The sequence below is a fragment of the Carcharhinus amblyrhynchos genome, chromosome 3 (genome assembly GCF_965287045.1).
Source record: "Carcharhinus amblyrhynchos chromosome 3, sCarAmb.v2.hapA, whole genome shotgun sequence".
NCBI classification, from domain to species: Eukaryota; Metazoa; Chordata; class Chondrichthyes; order Carcharhiniformes; family Carcharhinidae; genus Carcharhinus; species Carcharhinus amblyrhynchos.
In genome coordinates this window covers 25634744-25657201 of record NC_137326.1, presented here as the reverse complement: position 1 = coordinate 25657201, position 22458 = coordinate 25634744, and the positions used below count along the sequence as shown (strand labels likewise).

Below are 22458 nucleotides of genomic sequence, written 5' to 3'. Positions count from 1 at the left end.
ACTTGGGTTATTGTCTGTATGGAGTTTGCACATTCTTCCTGTGTCTGCGTAGGTTTCCTCTGGGTGCTCCGGTTTCCTTCTACAGTCCAAAGATGTGTGGGTTAGGTTGATCGGCCATACTAAAATTGCCCCTTAATGTCCTGAGATGCATAGGTTAGAGGGATTAGTGGGTAAATGTGTCGGGATATAGGGATAGGGCCTGGGTGGGATTGTGGAGACTCGATGGTGCAGACTCCATGGGCCAACTGGCCTCTTTCTGCACTGTAAGGTTTCTATGATTCTATGACTGTGGGAGGGTGGATGGATAGGTGGATGAATGAATAGAGGGGGGTGGCTGAATGGATGGATGGGTGGGATATGTAGGACTGTGGGAGGGTGAGTGGATAGGTGGGTGGCTGGGTAGGTAGGTGTATGGGTGAATGAACGGGGATGGGTGTGCGGACGGAGGAACCCACCTGTGGGCAGGTCCCGCGCTGCAGCTCGCCCGGCTGCAGGGGGTCGCGCGCGGGCGCTGGGGACGCGCTGACGCTGGCGCGCCGCGGATGTCACGAGACGGGTCAGCGTGCGCCCGGCCGGCGGGAGGGAGCGAGCAGCGGGAGCGTGGGGCTGGCGGGAGAGAGCGAGCGAGCGAGCAGCGGGAGCGTGGGGTTGGCGGGCGAGAGAGAGAGAGAGAGAGAGCGCGAGCACGGCAGAGAGAGAGCGCGCGAGCAGCGGGAGCGCTCAGCCGGCTTTGCTGTGGACCTGAATGGATAAAGTTGCAGCTCCGGGGCGGTTGTGCGAAGGCGGCGGTGTGCGCGGGGCGGGGAGGGGGGCTGAGCTGGTGCCGGGGCCGGGGTTGGGGAGCAGGAGGAGGGGAGGCCGGGGGTAAGAGAGCTGCGTCAGTCGGGGCTGCGCTCTTTGCAGAGAGGCTTCGTGTGTGGGGCTCCCATCCATCCGTCCGTACCCGGAGAGTCTGCCCCTGGAAAGCCGGACAATTTATTATTATTATTATTAATTTATTATTCAGTTGTCTTCGGACGGATCTAAATGGAGCCCGAGGGCAGTGTGAGTGGGAAGCTGAGGGGAGTGAGTGAGGGTAGCGGCCCCGGGGGCGGTGAGGGTGGACCGGCGGCTCCCACCGGCAGCAACATGGACTCCGCTGCGGCGACGGTGATGAGGAGGCGAGCGGCGGCGGCGGCGGCGGCGGGCGGGCTCAGCCCGCTGGGCCCCGACTACCCGCGGCACACTCAGCGTTTCGTCCGGCGGATCGTGCCGCTCTCGGTGCCGCTGTCGGTGCCCCCGTCGCCGCCGGGGGCTGAGCGGCCGAGCCGGCTACTGCAGAACGGGGCTGAGCCCGAGCCGCCGCCGCCAGCACCGCCTCAGACAGCGGCACTCAGAGCTCTGCAGGGCGAAGCCGCCGCTGCCGAGGGCTCCAGCACCGAGAGCCAAGCCGGCAAGAAAGGCAGCGCCACCGAGAGTGTGAGCGCCGACGAGGAGCGGGAGGGCAGGGCGGCCGACAGCTCCAGAGAGCTGCCCAAGTGCAAGAGCGAGGAGAACGAGGAGGAAGCGGAGATGAAAGCGGTCGCCACCTCCCCCGACGGCCGGTTCCTCAAGTTTGACATCGAACTTGGAAGAGGCTCTTTCAAAACTGTCTACAAGGGTCTGGACACCGAGACGTGGCTGGAGGTGGCCTGGTGTGAGCTGCAGGTAAGGTGCTTTTACCCTGGTCTGCAAGCCTTGTCAAACAGCCCTTTGTGCTGTCTCACTGTAGTGACATTTAATTCATTCAGGCAGAGCTTTTAGGAGAGGGGATTGTTTCAAACTCCGTGCCTCACCGCTTTGACACATTTCCAGCCTGAATGTCAAACTGCGGCGTGAACATGACCGGTTACTCACTCACTCTCCAAGTCATCATCGCTGCAAAATTGCAAGCAAGTTATTAGAGGGACAGGTTGTGATCTAAAGTGACTGATGTTACAGTTCTAGTTCTGTCTCACCCTCTGTGGATCTGAATATGTCTCGAAGGTGGTCGAATATGGGTGGATGTGAATGTAAAAGAAGAGGGATAAAACCGCTGCCCATTGCGTGTAGGATTGAGATCGGTCAGCTCGTTTCTCTTGACGCAAGAGGTTTTAAGCGTAACACTTGTCAAGCTGGGGAAACTAGCCCATTACCTGTGTTTATAACATGCTTACTTTCCCTCTCATCCGCCCGCCCCGTCACCTATTAAATTCATGTTAATTTGTTCATCCCTGGTGGAAAACGCCTTTTTTTGTGGGTCTGAAGAAATCTGGGAGACCGAGGGGATGATGACATTGGTTAAAGCGTTTGAAGTTTCTGCATTGCCTCCCGAGAGGATTTTAAAATCTCCTTCAGTGCCTTGCTCTGAAACGCCCCTTTCGTTGTGTCACAGTTGTTAAATCGTGGATTAAAATTAGTCCAGTGTCTATGAATTAAATCTTACCTTTTACTTTTTTAAAAGTAATTTCGGGTTAGTTGCAATCAGGCTAGTTTTTTTTCGATTTTATTGCTTTAGTGGGGGGAAAAAAGTGAATTACGCAGCCGTCTGATCAGCGCTCAAAACGGACTGTAATTGGTTTTATAAAGCATAAACTGATATGGTTAGGTTTAGAGAAAAATGATCTGTTACAGTGGATATTAAAAATTTCAAGGAAATGCTGTCGTTAAAAGCTTGGTTATTTTCAATTTTTTTTCACCATGTCGGCCAATTTCTGAAGGCATTGCAGTACTCAAAACCATAATTAGATGGTGAGATGTCTAAATAGATATTCTAGAAAACATGGTTCAGTCCAGATTCTGATCAGTCATTACGTAAAGTAATAAACTCTCAATTTTTTTGATTGTTGTGCGATTTAAACTGAAAGGAAATTCTATTTGAACTCTCCAAAACATCAGTGTAATGGCTGTCATTATTTCAATTGAATATGAAAAAACTTGTGTTACTCATAGGATCATATCACACTGAATTAGATTTATTTCCTGAAGTTATAGTATTCACTTGCCTAACGAAACCGATGTGGTGTTCAGAGTCTGGTGATTATTGTGTAGAAACATCTTCCTCCTCCCGTGAGTACATTTTAGATTGAGGGCATCAATTTTATTTTGTCTTGTGGACAAAATATGTCAGATCCTTTAGAAAATATTTAATCTTTTTACCACAAAGATGCTGTAATTGTCTCTGCAAAACCCACTTTCATCATCCCAAATGTTACTTGCTTCCCTTTAGATTGGGGTTAAGCCAGTGCTTCCAAAGGCTTTTCCTGGTGTGACCCTATTTTAATGCCTCAGACTTTGTGACCCAGGAGCAGGGTGGGGGATGGTTAACTCCTGAATGGAATTGGAGAGTTTAACTGGGCGAAGGAAGTTTAGCACGGTGGGAATTGTTTGAACTGCAGGGTATTTTGGAAAAAAAACACAAACACCTATTCATAGGCCTTTTTTCCCAGCAGCAATTGGTCCTCAAGGATCTGTCCGCCATGCCTGCCAATAGGAAAAAAAATGAGGATTTAATGGGACTTTGCAGCTGTTAGCGTTCAGTTGGAGCTCCACAGCAGCTTTGGATCTTGCAACCCTTTTGGAGATGGTGATCCACAATTTGGGAAGCCCTGGTTTAAGCAACAGTAGGTGCAAATGTGATCTCACTTTGCATGATATGACACTGGTGCTTTTAAGTATATTTTGGCATTAGGGCAAATTACAATTGCTGGAAGTTCCCTGTGTAGGGAGAAAAATGCACGATTTCTGTTGGATTCTTCCAACAACCTTTTTGAGCAATGAAATTTCCCTTGGGTTGAAATAGAGTTAAACAGGAACTCCAATAGTACGTTATTGAGTCCTGAGTCACAAGATTCAGATGCTGATCTCACTGAACAAATTTTCCTCTCTCTGTGGCCTTGCTTAAACTTGTTGGTTCTTGTGGAGTCTATCTTTGAGATGGTTGTGATGGGGTTGCTGGTTGTTGATGGGACTGATTTGTACAACCATTGCAGAAACAAATATGTAGAAGTGATTAAAAGCAAAGTACTGAAGATGCTGGAGATCTGAAATAAAAACAAACTAACGGAGAAACTCAACAGGCCTGGTAGCATTTATGGAGGGAGAAACAGATGTAATGTTTCGAGTCCAATACCAAAGAAGTCACATCAGACTCAAAACTTTCTGTTTTTCTCTCCTTGTCTGCTGGCAGACCTGGTGACTTCTTTCCAGCACTTGTTTTTATAGAGAAAAACCTTCATTAATTGGTGCTGTAAATTGTGGTCAGTGCTCACTTCCTGTGAACAGTCAAATGAGGATATCCCTCACACACACAGCATTGCAAATCTTCCTTTATCTAATCAAAGCGTGCAGAGTGAGTAACAAACACATGTACAAGTACATGCACTGCATGCATCTTTTAAATCACCGAGAATGATGGGGTTTAAAGATATTTTTGACAGTGAATTTAATGAAGTTAGTATTTACCAAATGATGGAGCCTTTAGCTGCTAGCACTTAGTACATGCTGACCTGTCGTCTTGATGCTGTGTAGCTGAAATCTCTCCATTTAGGTTACGTAGGTTTGTTATTAGAAAACAGTGCTTATATGACCTGGATCTCAAAAGGATCAAAAAGAAATGTATAAATCTATGTAAACATGTTCAACATTTAAATTTTGTTTCTTTTTAAGTTTAATCAGCTCTGACTCTTTCAAATGATTCCAGGAATGTAGGTCTATATAAATCTTGCTTTAGTCTGTTTGTTTATGTTGGATGTCTCAGAGTTGGCTCTGTTGATAGCCTGTTGCATTCTTGCAGGTGATATGTTTTCATTTCTACAATGAAATTTATTTATTTTGAATGTTTGTGTTTAGTTGGCCTGACAAATCTATGCAGAGAAATCTAATGCTAATTATTGAGAAATGTATGGTAAAACTGTTCTTGAGCTTTTTAATTTGTCTGTGTTCTTGAAATGCAAAAAGTCACATAATTAGTGGTAAGTAGAATAATGCTGGCATTGTTCTGTTTGGATAGCAAAATCTTGCTTTAATAACTTATTCTAGAAAGCAGGTAGGATTCCATCAAAATGCCATTGTTATGTTGAAATGAAATACATCATAACCTTTCCAGTCTAGAAGTCTATTGTTTGGAAATGCTAGTTGCCTGGAAAGTTTGAGCAGACCCAAACAACTGATGGCATTGTTTTAGTTGAAACATGGAAGATGCAGTATTTGGATCAGTAAAACAATTTTTATTACTGGTTAATGTTCTATCATTGTTTTGTGCTTCAGGGAAATCTTTCTATCTGCAGTGTTTCCTGGTTGTTATACTTGCATTCTAACATCATTCTATAATCCAGTAAATTCCAAAATCCAGAAATGATGTGCTCCCTAGTATTTTGCACTGGAGAGATTAAGTTACTTTTCTTACAAGATAATGGGCAATTTGTAACTGGAGGAGAAGGTTATCACCCTTAATCAACTAACATGCAAAATATAGGATGAGGGTTATATAGAATGGTGAGTAAATTGTGGAAATATAGAGGATATATTTTTACGATCTAGATATTCTGTATCTGCGAAATGTTGTTTAATTTATTATGCCTCTCTTGCATGGCATAGTTGGTAGTTTTTTTTTCTATTTCAGAGGACGTTTAAACTCTTCCACTGCACTACTTTTTGCATCTGAAGTACTTAGTTTTCAAAGTGCATCTCCCCATCCCCCACGGTACTCACTTATTCTATTTCCAGTGTGTTTATCATTGGGTGTCTTTGTCTACCTCCTTCTTGCAAGGCCATTTCAGAGGGCATTTAAGAGTCAGACATATTGCTGTGGGTCTGGAGTCACATGTAGACCAGATCAGGTAAGGATGGCAGATTTCCTTCTCTAAAGGACATTAAGGAACCAGATGAGTTTTTACAACAATAGGTGATAGTTATCATGGCCACATTATTGAGACTAGCTTTATATTCCAGATTTATTGATTGCAGTTAAATTCCACCAGCATGTCTTGGTGGGATTTGAGCCTTTGTAGCAGTGTGTTAACTCTGAATTAATAGTCTGTTGCCATCTACCTCCTTTTGTTGAGCCTTATCTAGCCCAGCTCATCCATCAAACCAGTTCTTGTGGAAGTTCAGTAGTTCCCAACCACCCATTGCTTTCTGCTTCCTTTATTTCATGAGCCAGTAGTTTAATGCGCCAATAATATTTAACTGAACTTTAATTAAACTCTTCCACTAAACTACTACTCTTGCTTCCTTTGAAACCGTCACCAAATTAGTCTTTAATGTTTCATTATGCTTCCTAAGCATTTTCATCTGGCTCAGTGTTCCATTCCTCTTACTTTTACCTTAGCCTACAAAATGTACCAAGCACCTAAAGTGCACGTTCTTAATTGGTTGCCATTAAAATCTGCATTAGGAGTGGCAAATGGAATATTCCCATGTCTGGAATAATGTAAGCACATTCTTCTCAGCAAATTTATCAGATTTTTGCCTGTTTCTAGTTTCCCTACATTTTGTAATTATTTTCTTTTTGGTATCAGCATTTTAGGTTATGACTATGACACAAAGGAAGAAGCTAGCAATCTGGGTGTCGGTATGTTGGGAGACTAATAAAATTGTTAATATAGTTTGTCTCCACATTAAAATCTGGAATGATGTTTTGTAGGCATCATTGTTCACTGAGGTAATTTGTTGCATCCACAAATTTTGCTCAAACTATTGACAACTCTAGGTAGATGCTAGTTGGGCAACTGTGTATGATTGCTTAGATGTTCGCCCTTCTAGATAGTGTTGCTAGGAAATTAGCTGAGTGTGCTACAGAGAAAAAAAACAACAGTAATTTATTTGGACCTAACCCTCTGACTTCAGAAGTTAAGTTTGTGACCTGTTTTTTTCCATTTAATAAACTCAATTGCTCTTCAGAAAAAAAAAGCAGCAAAGCTGAATCTGACCCTATCCTTCCTTCACAATAACACATACAATTTTGGCGAGCCTTACTGGCAAGTTTTCAGAGGCAGGAGCCTTAACTGATTGCTTTACTGCTTCTTCACTCTTCTTCTCTCATCCAGAAGTGATCAGGCCACTTTTATTGCCCAGCTAGCTAGTGCTTCAGCTGATCTTGCTAGCTACTGGCCAGTTAGCTTGACAGCAGGTCATTGGGACAATGTTGGACTATTTTAGTAAGGAAGTCTTAACAAGCAAATCATAATATGATCAGACGATGTCAACTTTATGAAACGCAAATTGTGTTTGACACATTTGAGGATGCAGCTAGGAAAGGAATAAAGGGGGAAATTGATGTAACATATCTGGATTTCCAAAAAGTATTTCGTAAAGTATCTCACAAAAGACTAATGTACAAGATAAGGGTTCATCAAATTGGAGGTAATATACTAATGTGGATGGAGTATTAGCCAACAGACAGGAAACAGTGTAGGGATTTATGGGGCATTTTCAAGTTGACAAGCTGCAACTAATGAACTGCTGCAAGGATCAATGCTGGGGCCTCAGCTATTTACAATCTATATTCATGACTTGGATGAAGGGATCTGAGAGTAATGTGTCCTGACGATGCAAAGCTAAGTGAGAACGTAATGGTGATGGAAATGAGGTGAATCAGAGAGTAGTAATTAAGTGATGCTAAAGTTCTGATTTAAAAGTCTCAAGGTTACTGGAGGAGGGGAAGACAAGTTAAACATATCACAGCTTTGAAGTCAAGGAGTAAGTTAAAATTGGGTGACTGTGATTGAAAGTGGGAATACTACTATCACAAGCTCTTTGGTTAAGAGAAGGTTTACTGTCAAATAACTGGTGAAGAGCAGCAAATGTGGATTTGACTGTGTCAACCCATCCTAGAAATAAAATCTAAAAAAATGTTGGAGGAGTTATATTTAGTGCTCTGGAGAGAGAAATGCACAGAATGTAGCAGTACCAATAAAATTGAAATAAATTAATTAATTGTAGTCCAGAGTTGGAAGGATGAATTACCTGTTTAAAAAAAAAAGAGCTCACCTTCATTCAGATTATAGTATGGGTCATACCTTTGTCTTTGGGTCTGTGAAAGACCTAAAAGATAGAAACCTAACTCTATTTATCTTGTGGGAACTTTTAAAATATGCAAAGTATTATAATACAATGTATTAGATGAATTAGTTCCTAACCTGCTTGTGAAATGTTTATGGCATTACTGATAAAGGTGACAAGCTTGTAACAATTTTCTTTGTAAATCTAATGAAACACAAACTGATACCTCAGAAAGAACACAGGAGTTTATTTTCCTTTGTCCCAAGTGTCTACACATCATAACTCATTGTTGGAGTGGTCAGGGTTTACTGTCAAAAAAGAGGTTGGACTTTTGAATGGAGGTGTTGGAGGGATAAAGCTGAAAAATGATGTGGGTATGATTATTTGGAAAACAAGCAAAAGAATTATGACTAAACATAAAGAAAAAAATCTTTCTTGGGAATAAGTTAATGTAACTTCAATGGAAAGTAATGTTCCTTTGAGCATGTAGCACAAGATGCCATTCCACAAATTAGAGGATAGGGAATTTTTGCAAGCGAGAATGGTGCACCTGGTGTTCTGGGTAAACCACAAGTTTTGCAAACTGGTTTTGAGAAGTTTGAGCATCAGTCAATGATATGTTTATTGGTAGTGTTTTCTAATTCACATTGATGCTAAATGCATACAATAGTCACCCCCCCCCCCTTGAAATTCTGAATTGAAACTGCATTAACACTATAATTGCAGTATCAGGATGAAGTGAAACTGCTTTCAACTGAGGCTATAGCTACTGTGTAATTTAAATTGCCTCAACAATTCTTGCAAGTATTTTTGAATCAATGGAATAATTTTACATATTTTAAATTTGACAGTCTATCAAATGTTTCTCATCCTATCCAGCTACTTCGCAAATATGTTTTAATGTAGACTAATGTGAAATCATCTACTTTGGACCTAAAAAGGATGGAACAAGGCACTTTCTAAATGAAAGACTAGAAAGAGTGGGTGAAGGCCCAAAGAGACACTTTAGGGTCCAGTTGCAAAGATCATGAAAATAAGATGAACAGGTAACGAAAATTCTTAAAGCGTTAACAAAATGCTGATTTTTACATCAGTACTGAAATACAGGGATGGAAGTCATGCTTCAGCTATACAAAAACTTTGTTCGATGACACCTGGATTATGTTATGAGCAGTTTGGGCACCGCACAATGGGAAGGATATATTGACTTTGAAGGGAGTGCAGTATAGATTTACCAGTATAATACCTGGACACCCTACTTTAAATTATTTGGAGAGATTACACAAACAAGGAATATTCCCTGGAATTCGGATGGTTAAGGGGGGGATTCTTTTTTTTTTGTGGGCATCAGATAAGTTAGGTAGAGAAAAATTATTTCTGCTGATTGCGCTGGAGTCTAGGAGTAGGGAGCATGGTCTGAAAATTAGAACCAGACTGCTGAAGAGTGAAATAAGGTAATATTTCTGTGCACGGCAGCAGAAGTGGAACTTGGTTCTGCAAATGGCAATGGATCAGTTGATCTTAAATTGTGAAAATGATAGGGATATGAGTCAAAGGTGAGAATGTGGAGTTGGGCTACAGATTAACCATGATTTCACTGAATGATGGAACAATTGGAGGAGTTAAGTTAATCACTCCTGTTCATGACTGTTTTTCCACCTACGGTTTATATCTGTCTTGTGTATGATTTTTATATTAAACACTGTTGATGGATTGACTTTAGTAGTTACCTAATAAAATATTCAAGGTCCTAATAACTTTGTGATGAGCGATTACTTCTAAATTGTCCCCTTTTTCATAGGTGGGTGGTAGGTATTCCTTCTCATCTCCTCTCTTGTACTTGTGGTGCCAATCCTGAGCTTGTGGCTGTCAGTATTCACCATTGTTAGGGAGTGAAGTGGACAATAACTTCTGGCATCCACACATGCAGCAAGACTTGGAAATCAGAAAGACGCTGTCCGACTTATTCTATTCCTACACATGCCTTGCTGTGCTGGTACTTTGCTGACACTGCATTAAAATATATGAAAGGTGTGAAGTTGCAGTTGATGCCTACTTAAGAAAAGGTTAGGGCTTGTCCATTCAGGTGTGTATGAATTATTAACATCATGATGAGTTTTAATTACTATCGAACCATCCCTCTGGCAAAAAAAAACTTTCCCAAAGTCTGGAGTCTCATTATTTCAGGTTTGTCTTTTCCTGCAAAGCTTAAAAAACTTAATTATTTCTTTGTCTCTTTTATTTCTTTCTCTTTCTTAATCTCAACTTTATTTCCCCTAACTTTGCTATCTGACTTGAAGATTCTGCAATCTGATTGGTTTGATTGCCATGTTCTCTCAGATTCCAGATACCCTGAATTACCAATGACAAAATTGTCAAGCAAAAATCCATGAAAAACTCAGGACAGTTGAAGGCATAATGAATGGTGAGCAGCTGAGTAAAAATATTCAAGCCATCATTTTGTACTGTGACTAAATCTTAACCCTCTTGATAACTGAATAGTGGATAATCCTGCTTTCAAAAACTTGTTGCCATCCTTGATTCCCATTTGAGATATGCTTCCAACCTCTGTCAGCATATTTTGAAATTTCATATTTTAATTTTTTAACTTTGGGCTGTGCTCATTTTTATCTGTTCATTCTCTGAACTTGTTTTCGCATGGTTGATGTGAGACAGGCATACTGATCTACAAAAGACTGAATTATTCACAATCCCTTTTTACAGTGATGTAAAGTTTATCATCTTTCATTTTCTTTTTCTCCAGCGTTTGTTTCAAACCAGCAAGGCTCACCCCTAGTCTTTCCTCACTCTCAGTTTTAGAGAGCACATTATCCCACAGTTAACCATTATTTACCTGACATTCAATAGGACTGCCCATTGTAGAAAATCTCACTTAACATCCTTTTATTTAGCTAGGTTCAGAACAATATTTTGCATTTTCACTCAGTATGAAAGCTGCTGTGCCATAATACTTAGCAGGATGATTAGCATATGGAATAATGCTAATATAATCAGTTTCGCGCTGTTTAAGTCCCTTGGCTATGCATTTCTCCAGATTTAATTTTTTACAAATGTTTTATTTGCCCTTAAAATATTCTTGAGTTCATTGCGTTTTATTTGTAGTACCTAACTCCAACCCATCAAAGCTAACACCTGGTCTAATCTGAATGTCCATCCAATTCAACTGATCCATCAAGCTCCCCAATTGCTCTGCCTTAAAATATAATATCACCTTTCTGTGACCCAGTATGATTAACTGGATGAGAATTAAATTCTGTAAGTAGAATTGTTGAATTAAAATTATTCCAGATTTGTGTGCCAGAGCCACCATACTAAATGGGATAGATTTCAAAAAGATCTAGCAACTGGAAATCCAAGAGGTGTTGTGGGCCATCAGCAAGAGCAGAATTGCACTCCAGAAAATGAAATCTCATGGCCTGGCATATCCACCACTTCTACCATTATAATCAAGCTGAGGTATCAACTCTGGTTCAATGAACAGTGCAGGGAGATCTGGCAGGAGCAGTACCAGACATGCCTAAAAGCGAAGTGTCAACGTGGTGAAGTTACAGTAGAAGGATCATGCAATAGGCAGAGCTAAGTGATCCCAACCAATGGGTCAGATCTAAGCTCTGCAATCCTGCCATAGCCAGTTGTGAATAGTGTCCTAGGCCCAATCATCTTCACCTGCTTCATCAGTAAGTTTCTCTCCAATCTGAGGTCAGGAGTGGGATGGTTTGCTGATGATTGCACAGTATTCAGCACCATTTGTGGCTTTTCAGATACTGAAGCAGTCCATGTCCATATGCAACAAGACCTGAACGATATTTGGGCTTGGGCTGACCATCTTCATTAAGAGGAAATCTAACTATCACCCCACAGCATTGTCATCACTGAATTCCCCGATATCAACATTCTGGGGTTACCATAGCCCAGAAAGTTGTCTACCGTATCAATATTTGAGACTACAAGTGCAGGTCAGAGGTTGGGAATTCTGCAAAAACTGAATGATGTCCCCGCTTCCCAAAGCCTGTCCATCATTCACTGCCCCTGTCCTTCAAGATGGTACAGGTTACCAGTTTGGAAGGTGCTGTTGGAGTAGCTCGGGAAGTTGCTGCTTTGCATCTTATAGATGGTACACTGCTGCCTCTGTGCATCAGTGATGACAGGAGTGACAATCAAGTAGGCTGCTTTGCCCTGGATGGTGCCAAACTTTGGGTATTGTTGGAGTGCATTCATCCAGGCAAGTAGAGAGTATTCCATCACACTCATTTGTGCATTGTAGATTATGGACAAGCTTTGGGAAGTGAGGACATCATTTAATCTCTGCAGAATTCGCAGCCCCTGATCTGCACTTGTAGTCTCAAGTATTGATACGGCTGACAAGTTTCTGGACAACTGTAACCCCAAAATGTTGTTATGGGGGAACTCAATGATGGCAATGGTGTGGGATGATTAGATTTTCTCTCTGATGAAGAAGGTTAGCCCAAGCCTGAATATCGTTCAGGCCTTGCTTCAGTATCTAGGAACAATGCTTCCAAGTTCTCCTCCAATCCTAATCTGGAATTATAAAGCCATTCCTTCACAGTTGCTTGGTCAAATCTTGGCTATCCCTTCCTAATAGCATTGTGCCTGTATCTACACCACAAGGACTACAGCGCTTCAGGAAGGTGGCTAACCACCATCTTCTCGAGGCCTAGTGATGCCTATATCCTATGAACAAGTGAAATGTGTATCTATACCAATATATTTAAACGACACACAAGTTTGACTCTCATTTCAAATTCTATTCTGGTCTTATTCATAGAATCATACAGTGCAGGAGTGGTCCTTTGGTCCATCGAGTCCATACGGACACATAAGGAACACCTGAACTCCCATCTAATTCCATTTACCAGCACTTTGCCCATAGCTCTGAATGTTATGATGTGCCAAGTGCTCATTCAGGTACTTTTCAAAGGATGTGAAGCCTCTACCATCCTTCCAGGCAGTGCATTCCAGATGGTCACTGCTCTCTGGGTAGAAATTTTCCTCACCCACCCACCCCCACCCCTTTTTAAAAAAACCTCTTGCCCCTCACCTTGAACGTATGCCCCCTTGTGACTGACCCTTCAACTAAGGGGAATAACTGCTCCTTATCCACTCTGTCCCTCAATCTTGTCCACCTTGATCGGGTCACCTCCCTCAGTCTTCTCTGCTCCAACGAAAGCAATCCAAGACTACCCAACTCCTCTTCATAACTTAAATATTGCATCCCAGGCAGCATCCAGGTGGATCTACTCTGCAATCCAGTGCAATCACATCCTTCGTATAATGTGGTGACCGTAACCGCACACAGTACTCTCGCTGTGGCCTCACCAAAGTTCTAAACAGCTTCAACGTAGCTGATAGCCTGACAACTATGCTACAACTCTATACAACTAAGATATCTGTGGGTTCAATTCCCAAGAATTGAGTACATACTTTGGATGACATATCAGTGCAGAATTTGCAAGGATACTGCAGTGTCAACAGGAATGGCTTTTATGCAGCAGCCTGTTAATGATCTAGAACTTACTGTCTACAAAAGTGGAGGTATTGAAAGATTTTAAATAAGTTGGATTGGCAGTTGATGGAAATGAACAAAAGTGGGGGAAAAGGGACTAGTTGGATTGGTCTGCAGAGAGTCAGCACAGACTTTGTGGGCCTAATGGCCTCCTTCTGCATCATCATGATTCTGCGTTGTGCTGAAGTCTCTGGAACCAACAAGCCCATACTCAAATGAGCGTGCTATTACTTAGCCATATTTTGTACTTGGAACAAATAATGAGAAGCCACATTATATATCTGTCTTTAGTACTAAATTACATGTTTCCAAACTGGGTTGGCACCTGCAAGTCCGAGAAGGATCCGTGAGGTTATCAGATGTTTGTGTGGTTGGGTATACAGTATGCCATGATAGGTTCTGAGAATTTATGTATTTTGAATATTGATTGACTTTGACTTGGTAGATCAACAGAAGTACATAGCAGTTAGCAGACAATTTTCAATTTAGGTAGCTGGAAATTCTGGATTCCTCGGGCTTCAGCAATACTAGCAGGCCTTACCCCTCGCTGCTTTTCTCCCCCCACCCTCAACATTCTCCTCACCATAATATAAAAGTTTTGAAGATCATTTTTTTGAAGTGTATGCATGTGTCTTCTAAGGTCACGCTCATGCAAAACTAGAGACTGCATTGAAAACAAGCTCTGAAATGCATTTATTTTTTAACAGGCAATACTGCATTTCATCGTGCACAGGATATTTTTCTGACAGCTATACTCATAACAGGCTGGTTGATGGCTTCTGAAATTGGCACTCAGTAAAAAGCTGCCATTACAATCACTGGAATGTAATTTTTAGTGAGTTTTTAAACAATGTTTTAACCATGCTGGAATGCAGATACAGTCGAAAGCTTTTTAATTGTGATGTTTCTGACCCTTTTATCTACTGTAATCTGGGGAAATGTCTGCAAACCAAAATACAAACAGAAAACACTAGAAAAACTCAGCCGGTCTGGCAGCATCTGTGGAGAGTGAAAACGAGCGTTTGACTCTTCATAGCTCTGAAGCAGTCTGGCTTAAAATGTGGTGCGCACTAAAAGTGGTGCACTGACCACCATCTGATGCCTATATTTTTCAGTATAATATTGGCTTCATTATATGATGACCAAGTAACATTAACAATTAAGCTATCATAGGACCACAGCAACCAATAGGAACTGCTCTATTCTGGATTGCAGTGTTGTGAAAAATGTATTAGAATATACACAGAACAAGTTAGTATGAAAATTACATTGGATTTGTTGTAATTTTGTTCTATTTGCTGCCTTTGTTAGATTCCATGTAAAATAAATTTGAGTATCAAATAGAGGAGGTAGTGGTCTAGTTGTATTGTTGTTGGAATAGTAATCAGGGAACCGGGTTCAAATCCCAGCATAGCTGATGGTGAAATTTGAATTCAATGAAAAAAATCTGGAATTAAAAGTCCAATGATGACCATGAAACCATTGTTGTAAAAACTCATCTGGTTCATCCATAACCTTTTATGGAAGGAAATCTGCTGCACTGGCCTGTTTGGCCTCCATGTGACTCCAGACTCATAGCAATGTAGTTAATTCTTAACTGCCTCCTCAGCCTCAAACAGTTGAGTAAACACTAGCCCAACCAGCAGCACCTATATCCTATAAAATATTTATTTGAAAATCAGGAATATAAATTTCAAAGGATCTTTTTTAAAAATAGCTAATATATAGGAAACTTTGGATGCCATTAATGGTAGTATTAACTGGGGTGTCCCGGGGCTCGGTGTTGCAACTTCTGTTTGATTCAAAAACTCAAAGGGAACTAGTTGTATTTGCGATGAAATACAGTTTGAAGGGGGAATTGAATCAAAGATACAGCCCAACATTTGCAGAGTGAGCCAAACAAAATAGCTAAACAATGGCAGCTGAAGTTTAAAGTGAACAATGCAAGTACTTCACAAATTGTGTTGAAATGCGGTGCGCTAGTGTGGCAGATAAATACAAAAGAACAATGACCAAAGTCAATAGAATGTTGGGTAACACAACAAAGGATTTGTCACCTTGAGCGCACTGTCCACTGAGAAAGAATAAGCATGCAAGTATTGGAGACAGTAAAAAGTAGAACCATGAGGCTTGCTGCCTAGTGTCAGGGTTGGCGCGGTAATTAAGGGCTTGAAAAACTGGGACATCTTAATCTTACAGGTGCTTGAGAGTTGGTTTGGATGAATAAGATGGTAAACTATAGGGGAAAATAGTAATCCTGACCGCTGATTTAAAATAAGCAATCGTAAAAGCACAAAAGACATGGTTTAAACTAGCAAATGGTAAACTTAGGACAAAAAAGAGCAGATTCTTCACACACTGATCGGAATGAACTTCTCGGTAAAGCTGGGGAAGGAGATATCTTGAATCATTTGACAGTAAACCATTACTTGGGGCAGCGGGGAGGTACGGGTTATGGAGTTCTAGATGATCTTATCCATAACAATCTTGTGATTGGCGAGAAGTAGCTGAATTAAATAATATGATCTACATGTGCATCTTCTCTTTGAAATAATTGTATACATTCTCTAGCCTCCTTTCTAATCTGTTTGGTCATATTCAAAAACAATGGCGTTGTTGACTAATCTTGGCAATCAAATCAGTCTGCATTTAGACCAAATTATTTTAATTCATAAATGAAATATTCAAAAGCAGTTCAGGTAATGTACATTATATATCGCCCATGCAGTTTATTTTCTATTACCTCCACCCACCTTCAGTGGAGCTAACATGTTTCACTCCATTTATTAGTCTACCTGTAAACAGTGTAACTCAAAACCTAATGGAGGGATTACAACAAACACTATATATGACCAGGGATTGGCCCAAGGAAAAACTGCTCAGCTTTTGGCGAAGATGTAGATCCTATCCTGGAATCTTAAGGATGTATTAATATAGGGAGATGAGGTGAATTCACTGTGGTGAAATTTGTGATAACTGCCTAAATGTGGGCAGAGTTTTTGGAACAGATTATTGGATGGGGATTGGCTTGAAGCCTCCTCATTGAGGTGGAATCATTTTCAACTTTGTAGTTAGAGCATCAACCAGGAAGGGAAGTGCATCAAAGGCTACTTACTTGAATTATATGGAGTTAACACAGCATGGCAGACTTACAAGCTCCACTCAGACTCTCTTCGCTTATTTGATTATTATAATGAAATGTTCTTGGTCTGGGAGATGGGTTGAAGATTCTCCCCCTAATGTTTTTGACTTTGCATAAGTGACCTGAATATTTAGTATAAATTGGTGAGAATCATAAGTGCAGAAAGAGGCACATTGATTCCCACCTGTATTTTACAAGAGCTATTCCACCAATCCCACTCACCCACTCTTCCTATAACTGAGCAAATGTTTTATCCTCAGGTGCTCAACGAATTTCCTTTTGATAGCCACAATAGAATCGGCCTCCACCACCCTTTCATGCAGTACATTCCAGATTCTAACCACCTGCTGCATTAAAAATGTTTTCTCATCACATTTTGGTTCTTTTGGTAGTCACTTTAAATCTGTGAGTCTGCGCATCCCCTCTCCACCCCCCCAAAGGGAATAGTTGTCCTACCTGCTTAGCCTAAAACCTCACGATGTTGAACATTTCTATTAAACCCCTCTCTGTAAGAAGAACAAGCCCAGCTTCTCTGATTTATCCATGTAACTGAGATGTCTCATCCCTAGAATTGCTTTGCAAATGTTTCTTGAATACTCTAAAGCTGGACATCCTTCCCAAAATGTGTATCCAGAATTGGATAGCTATCTATAGTAATTTAGATGAGAATAAAATTTGGCCATGTGGCTTAAACTATTTGTGCCAGATTTTTTGATGTAGAATTACATCAGTTTACACCTAATTACACCAATAATTTTGAATGGGGGTATGCTTCAAATGGTTAGTCCTGGAACTCCATGTTTGCACCGTTCCAATCAGTTTTTATATTCTGTGCTCGTCAGTCACAAAACACTTCCTATATGACTGACAAAAGTAAACAATCCATTTTTCCTCTGGACTCTTCTGCAGGTTTTTACCCAATTGACCACATATCCTTCTCCCAATGCCTCTCCATCGACATCTAGCTGGGATTGTAATTGTCTGCTTCAATTTTTATTCTCCTAAATCATAGCTGGCATATCACCTGCGATGGCTTCGCTTCCTGCTCTTGCATCGTTACTTTCAGTGATCTATCCTTGGCCCCTTCTATTTCTTATCTACATGTTGTCTTTCATCTGAGAATACAGCATCAGTTTTCCTGTATATACTGACACCTAGCTCAACCTCATCACCCATTCTCATGACTCCAATATTGCTAAATTATCAGGCTGCTTATCTGAACCTAGTCCTGGATGAGCGGAAAATTCCTCCAATTAAATAATGGGAAGGCTGAAGCCATTGCCCTGCGATAGCCTCTGTTTGCTAGTTGTTGATTCCATGAGGTTAACCAGAATGCCCACAACATTGTAACCTTATTTGACCATAGGATGAACTTCAGACGAGATATCCATGCCATCCTAATGTCACCTATTTCTGCTTCAGCAACATTGCTGATTCCATCTTCACCTCAGCTTGTTTGTTGCTGAAACTCTCATTCATGCCTTGGATTTTTTTAACCTCTCGTCTCAACTATTCCAATTAATTCAGGGTTGCTCTCCAATTTGAAGGAATCCAAGATTCTGCAGTCCCTATCCTTACTTGCACTAAGTCCCTATTCACCCATTACCCCTGTACTCACTGATCTATACTGGCTGCTGGTCCAGGAGAAGGCAGCCCACTTGATTGATACTCCATCCACCAAATTAAACTTTCACTTACTTCACTTCCGATGCACTGCAGCAGCACTGGGTACTTTATATAAAATGCACTGCAGCAACCAACTAATGCTCCTTTAACGGCATCTTCCAAATCCATGACCTCTACCACCTAAAATGGCAAAAGCAGCAGTTGCATGGAAACACCACCTCAAGTAAACTCCTCTTTGCACATCGTTCTGACTTGGAACTATGTTACCATTCTTCCAGTTTCATTGGATCAAAATTCAGGAAATGCCTTTTCCTACAGCAGTGTGGGTACTTGCACCAAATAGATTGCAGTGGTTTAAAAAGGCTCCCTCTTTGATGGCAATTAGAAATGGGCAACAAAAATGATACCCATGTCCATGAAAGAATTACAAAAAGCAACATCTTGATTTTGAAATTCTGACCTTGTTTTCAAATTTCTCTTTTGGAGTCATTGCTCCCTATCTATAATCTGTTCCAGACCCACAACTTTGAGATACCTGAACTCTAATTCTGGCCACTTGCACATGCCCAACAATTGGTGGCCATGCCTTCAGCTACTTGGGCTTTAAGCTCCAGAATTCCCTTTCTGCACATCTACCCCCTTTTCTCCATTAACTTAACTCTTCCAAAATATATACAGCATATAAATAGACCATTTGTCTTGATATTCCCCACTCTAATCTTCTCATATCTTTTCTAATGCAAATCTAAAACTATCATTGTAACACGGACCCTCAAATGCATCCATGTTTTTCAACCACTCCTTGAGGTAGCGAGTTCCACATCTTTGCCAATCTTTGCAGAGAGGTTTCTTTTGATTTCTCTATTAAATGTAAACCATAGAAAACCATAGATAATGTCTTGGTGATTATCTTATTGCTATCTCCTAGTTTTTCTCCTCTTTGACCAAGCCTTTGGCCATTTGCTTAACACCTCCGTATGTGGCATGTTGTGAAACTTACCATCCTAGTGTTTCATTACTTGAAAGGTTTTTTATATATATGTATATAATGTTGCAGCTAAAATGGGATAGGTTGTTCTCATTATATAACTCAAAAGAACCTTCAGCTGACATTATCTTTTCACATAGTTCAGTTACAGTATTATTGGTTTATATTGTAGAATCACAGAAACCCTGCAGTGCAGGAGGCGGCCATTCGGCCCATTGAATCTGCACTGACAACAATCCCACCTAGGTCCTATCTCATTTACCTCACTAATCCGTCTAACCCATGCATCTCAGCGCAATTTAGCATAGCCAATGCACTTAACCTGCACATCTATGGACTGTGGGAAGAAACAGGAGGAAACCCATGCAGACATGGGGAAAACATGCAAACTCCACACAGATAGTGACCCAAGCCAGGAATTGAACCCAGGTACCTGGAGCTGTGAGGGAGAAGTGCTAACCACTGTGGCACCCGGGGTTTAGTGGATTTTTTTGTGCATATTGTGACAATTCTATCAGCTTTCTTTTAAAAAATCCTTGAATTATTGGTAGTACAGTGGATTGGTGTTGTAATGATTGTAGATGTACAGATTTGGGGATGAAAATTTGGCATTATTTACTCCAGGTGGTCTCATAGTGGAATCATTGACCAAGATTTTGCAGTCAGCAGTGCACAAGCACCTGTTTATTAGATTTCTACCTGGCCATAATCTTTCTGGGAGTTTTGTGCTGGTCTTGCTGTGATTAGAAATCCATTTTGATGCAGCACCCTCTACAGGGGATCTGGGACTTGAGCAACTATGCAACTAAACAATGCTAATAATTATTACTGTACAGCAGAGTCTCAACCAGGAAGTATACATTAGAATATTTAATTTAGTGCCAATCGTACAGAGAAAGCAAATATAGAGAAGGAATGAAAGATGGGTTTAAGTGAGAGACAAGAGTGGTAAGAAGGTTTCAAAGATTTTATTTTTTAAGCAAATCTCCAACAATAATTAAAATTTGAGAGAATGAGTGTATACTGGTAAAATTTAATTTTCAGTGCCAGAGAGGTTGTTTGGCAGTTAAGATTTAAGGCCACGTCAAATTTCACTTATACTTGGATGGGCAAGTCTAAACTTCTCTGTTTAGTGGCTAGCAAGTGTTTATGTACCAGAAGTTCAAATGCATGCATATCAGTGATGAGTCCCTTGGTGAGGGATTGCTGTGTCAGAATGAATGAAACAGTAGGGCAAATAAGACAATAATGTCCTGATTTCTGTAATATTATGAAAGTTCAGGTATCAGAGGTTGCTGTGCGATTTACTGCACAACAATAATGAGTGCTGATAGCCTCACCATTGCTTACTTCAAAATCTAGGCCTAAAACTATTTTTTTAACAAATATGTTTAGCTTGACTGGCAAGGCTGCATTCAGCAGCACAAGATGGAAATGCTGAACATAAAACTACTTTGTAACCAAATATAGATTTTAAGTTGTCCTGTCAAAAAAACCTGAGTTGAGCTGAATTTGGAACCCAAGATCCATTCCTAATTTTCATAACACAAGAAATAGGAGCAGGAGTAGGCCACCTAGTCCCTCGAGCCCGCCCCGCCATTCAATAAGATCATGGCTGATCTGATAGTGGTTTAGTTCCACTTACCTGCCTGCTCCCCATAACCCTTAATTCCCTTATTGATCAGAAATCTATCCACCTGTGACTTAAACATATTTAATGAGGTAGCCTCCATTGTTTCAATGGGCAGAGAATTCCAGAGATTCACTACCCTCTGAGAGAAGTTGTTCCTCCTCAACTCTGTTCTAAACTGACTCCCCCTTATTTTGAGGCTGTATCCTCTAGTTCTTGTTTCCTTTCTCAGTGGAAAGAATCTCTCTGCCTCTACCCTGTCTAGCCCCTTCATTATCTTATATGTCTCTATAAGATCTCCCCTCAGCCTTCTAAACTCCAATGAGTACAGGCCCAATCTACTCAATCTCTCCTCGTAAACTAACCCCCTCACCTCTGGTATCAACCTGGTGAACCTTCTCTGTACTCCCTCCAAGGCCAATAGATCCCCTCGCAAATAAGGGGACCAGAATTGCACACAGTACTCTAGTTGCAGCCTCACCAGTACATTGTACAATTGCAGCAAGAGCTCCCTGCTTTTATACTCCAGCCGCCTCGCCATAAAGGCCAACATTCCATTTGCCACCTTGATCACCTGCAAACTGAGTTTTTGCGATTCGTGCACAAGGACCCCCAGGTCCTTCTGCACAGTAGCATGTTGTAATTTTTCACCATTTAAATAGTCCATTTTACTATTATTCCTTCCAAAGTGGATAACCTCACACTTGGCAACGTTATACTCCATCTACCAGATTCTCGCCCATTCACTCAGCCTATCCAAATCTCTCTGCAGACTTTCTGCGTCCTTCACGCTATTCGCTTTCCCACTCATCTTTGTGTCATCAGCAAACTTTGTTCCCCTACACTTGGTCCCCTCCTCCAGATCATCTATGTATATGGTAAACAGTTGAGGCCCCAGGACTGATCCCTGCGGCATGCCACTAGTCACCAACTGCCAACCAGAAAAGCACCCATTTATTCCAACACTCTACTTCCTGTTAGATAGCCAATCCTCAATCCATGCTAACACTTTACCCCCAACTCCATGTACCTTAGTAAGTGTAAGAAAGCAAAGATGATTAAAGCAAACTTTATGTATAATGTATAAATAAAACTATCTCTTTACCCATAAACCTTTGGAGGAGAGCAAGAAGTGTACTCAAATATTCTTATTCTAGCTGGCCCACTGTTTGATTATAATGCTGCTCTGCTTCTCCTTCCAATAAATTTCATTTCCCTCCCCCAACTTCACCTGTACCCCTTCATGCCTCCAAAAAATAATTGACACTGAACATACATTTAGGTGAAATGCATCCTGTAAGAGTGTCCATTTAAATGGTGGGATCATTCTAACAAGCTGGGATCATGGAACATGATGCACTGTCTTATTTGTATATACTTTAGCATTTTCAAATTACTTAGGAAATCTTTGCACTAAATATATTTGTATTTCCTTCCATTTCTAACATATGCAGTACTTTCCTCAGCTATTTGTACCACCAATAAAACCTCCTCAATGGAGCTATGAGTGTGTAATTATGGGGAGC

The 22458-nt window shown here is 41.0% G+C and overlaps 1 protein-coding gene across 8 annotated transcripts in view; it reads left to right on the top strand.

The window, feature by feature from the left end:
* Positions 1 to 876: 876 nt before the first annotated feature.
* wnk2 (WNK lysine deficient protein kinase 2) overlaps positions 877 to 22458 on the top strand; it is a 193739-nt gene continuing 172157 nt past the window's right edge. For all 8 annotated transcript variants that reach the window (XM_080182377.1, XM_080182406.1, XM_080182369.1 and 5 more), the window contains exon 1: positions 877 to 1686. In XM_080182377.1, coding sequence (XP_080038503.1) covers positions 1027 to 1686 — 660 coding nt within the window. In that variant the 5' untranslated portion in view covers positions 877 to 1026. The remainder of the gene's footprint in view (positions 1687 to 22458) is intronic.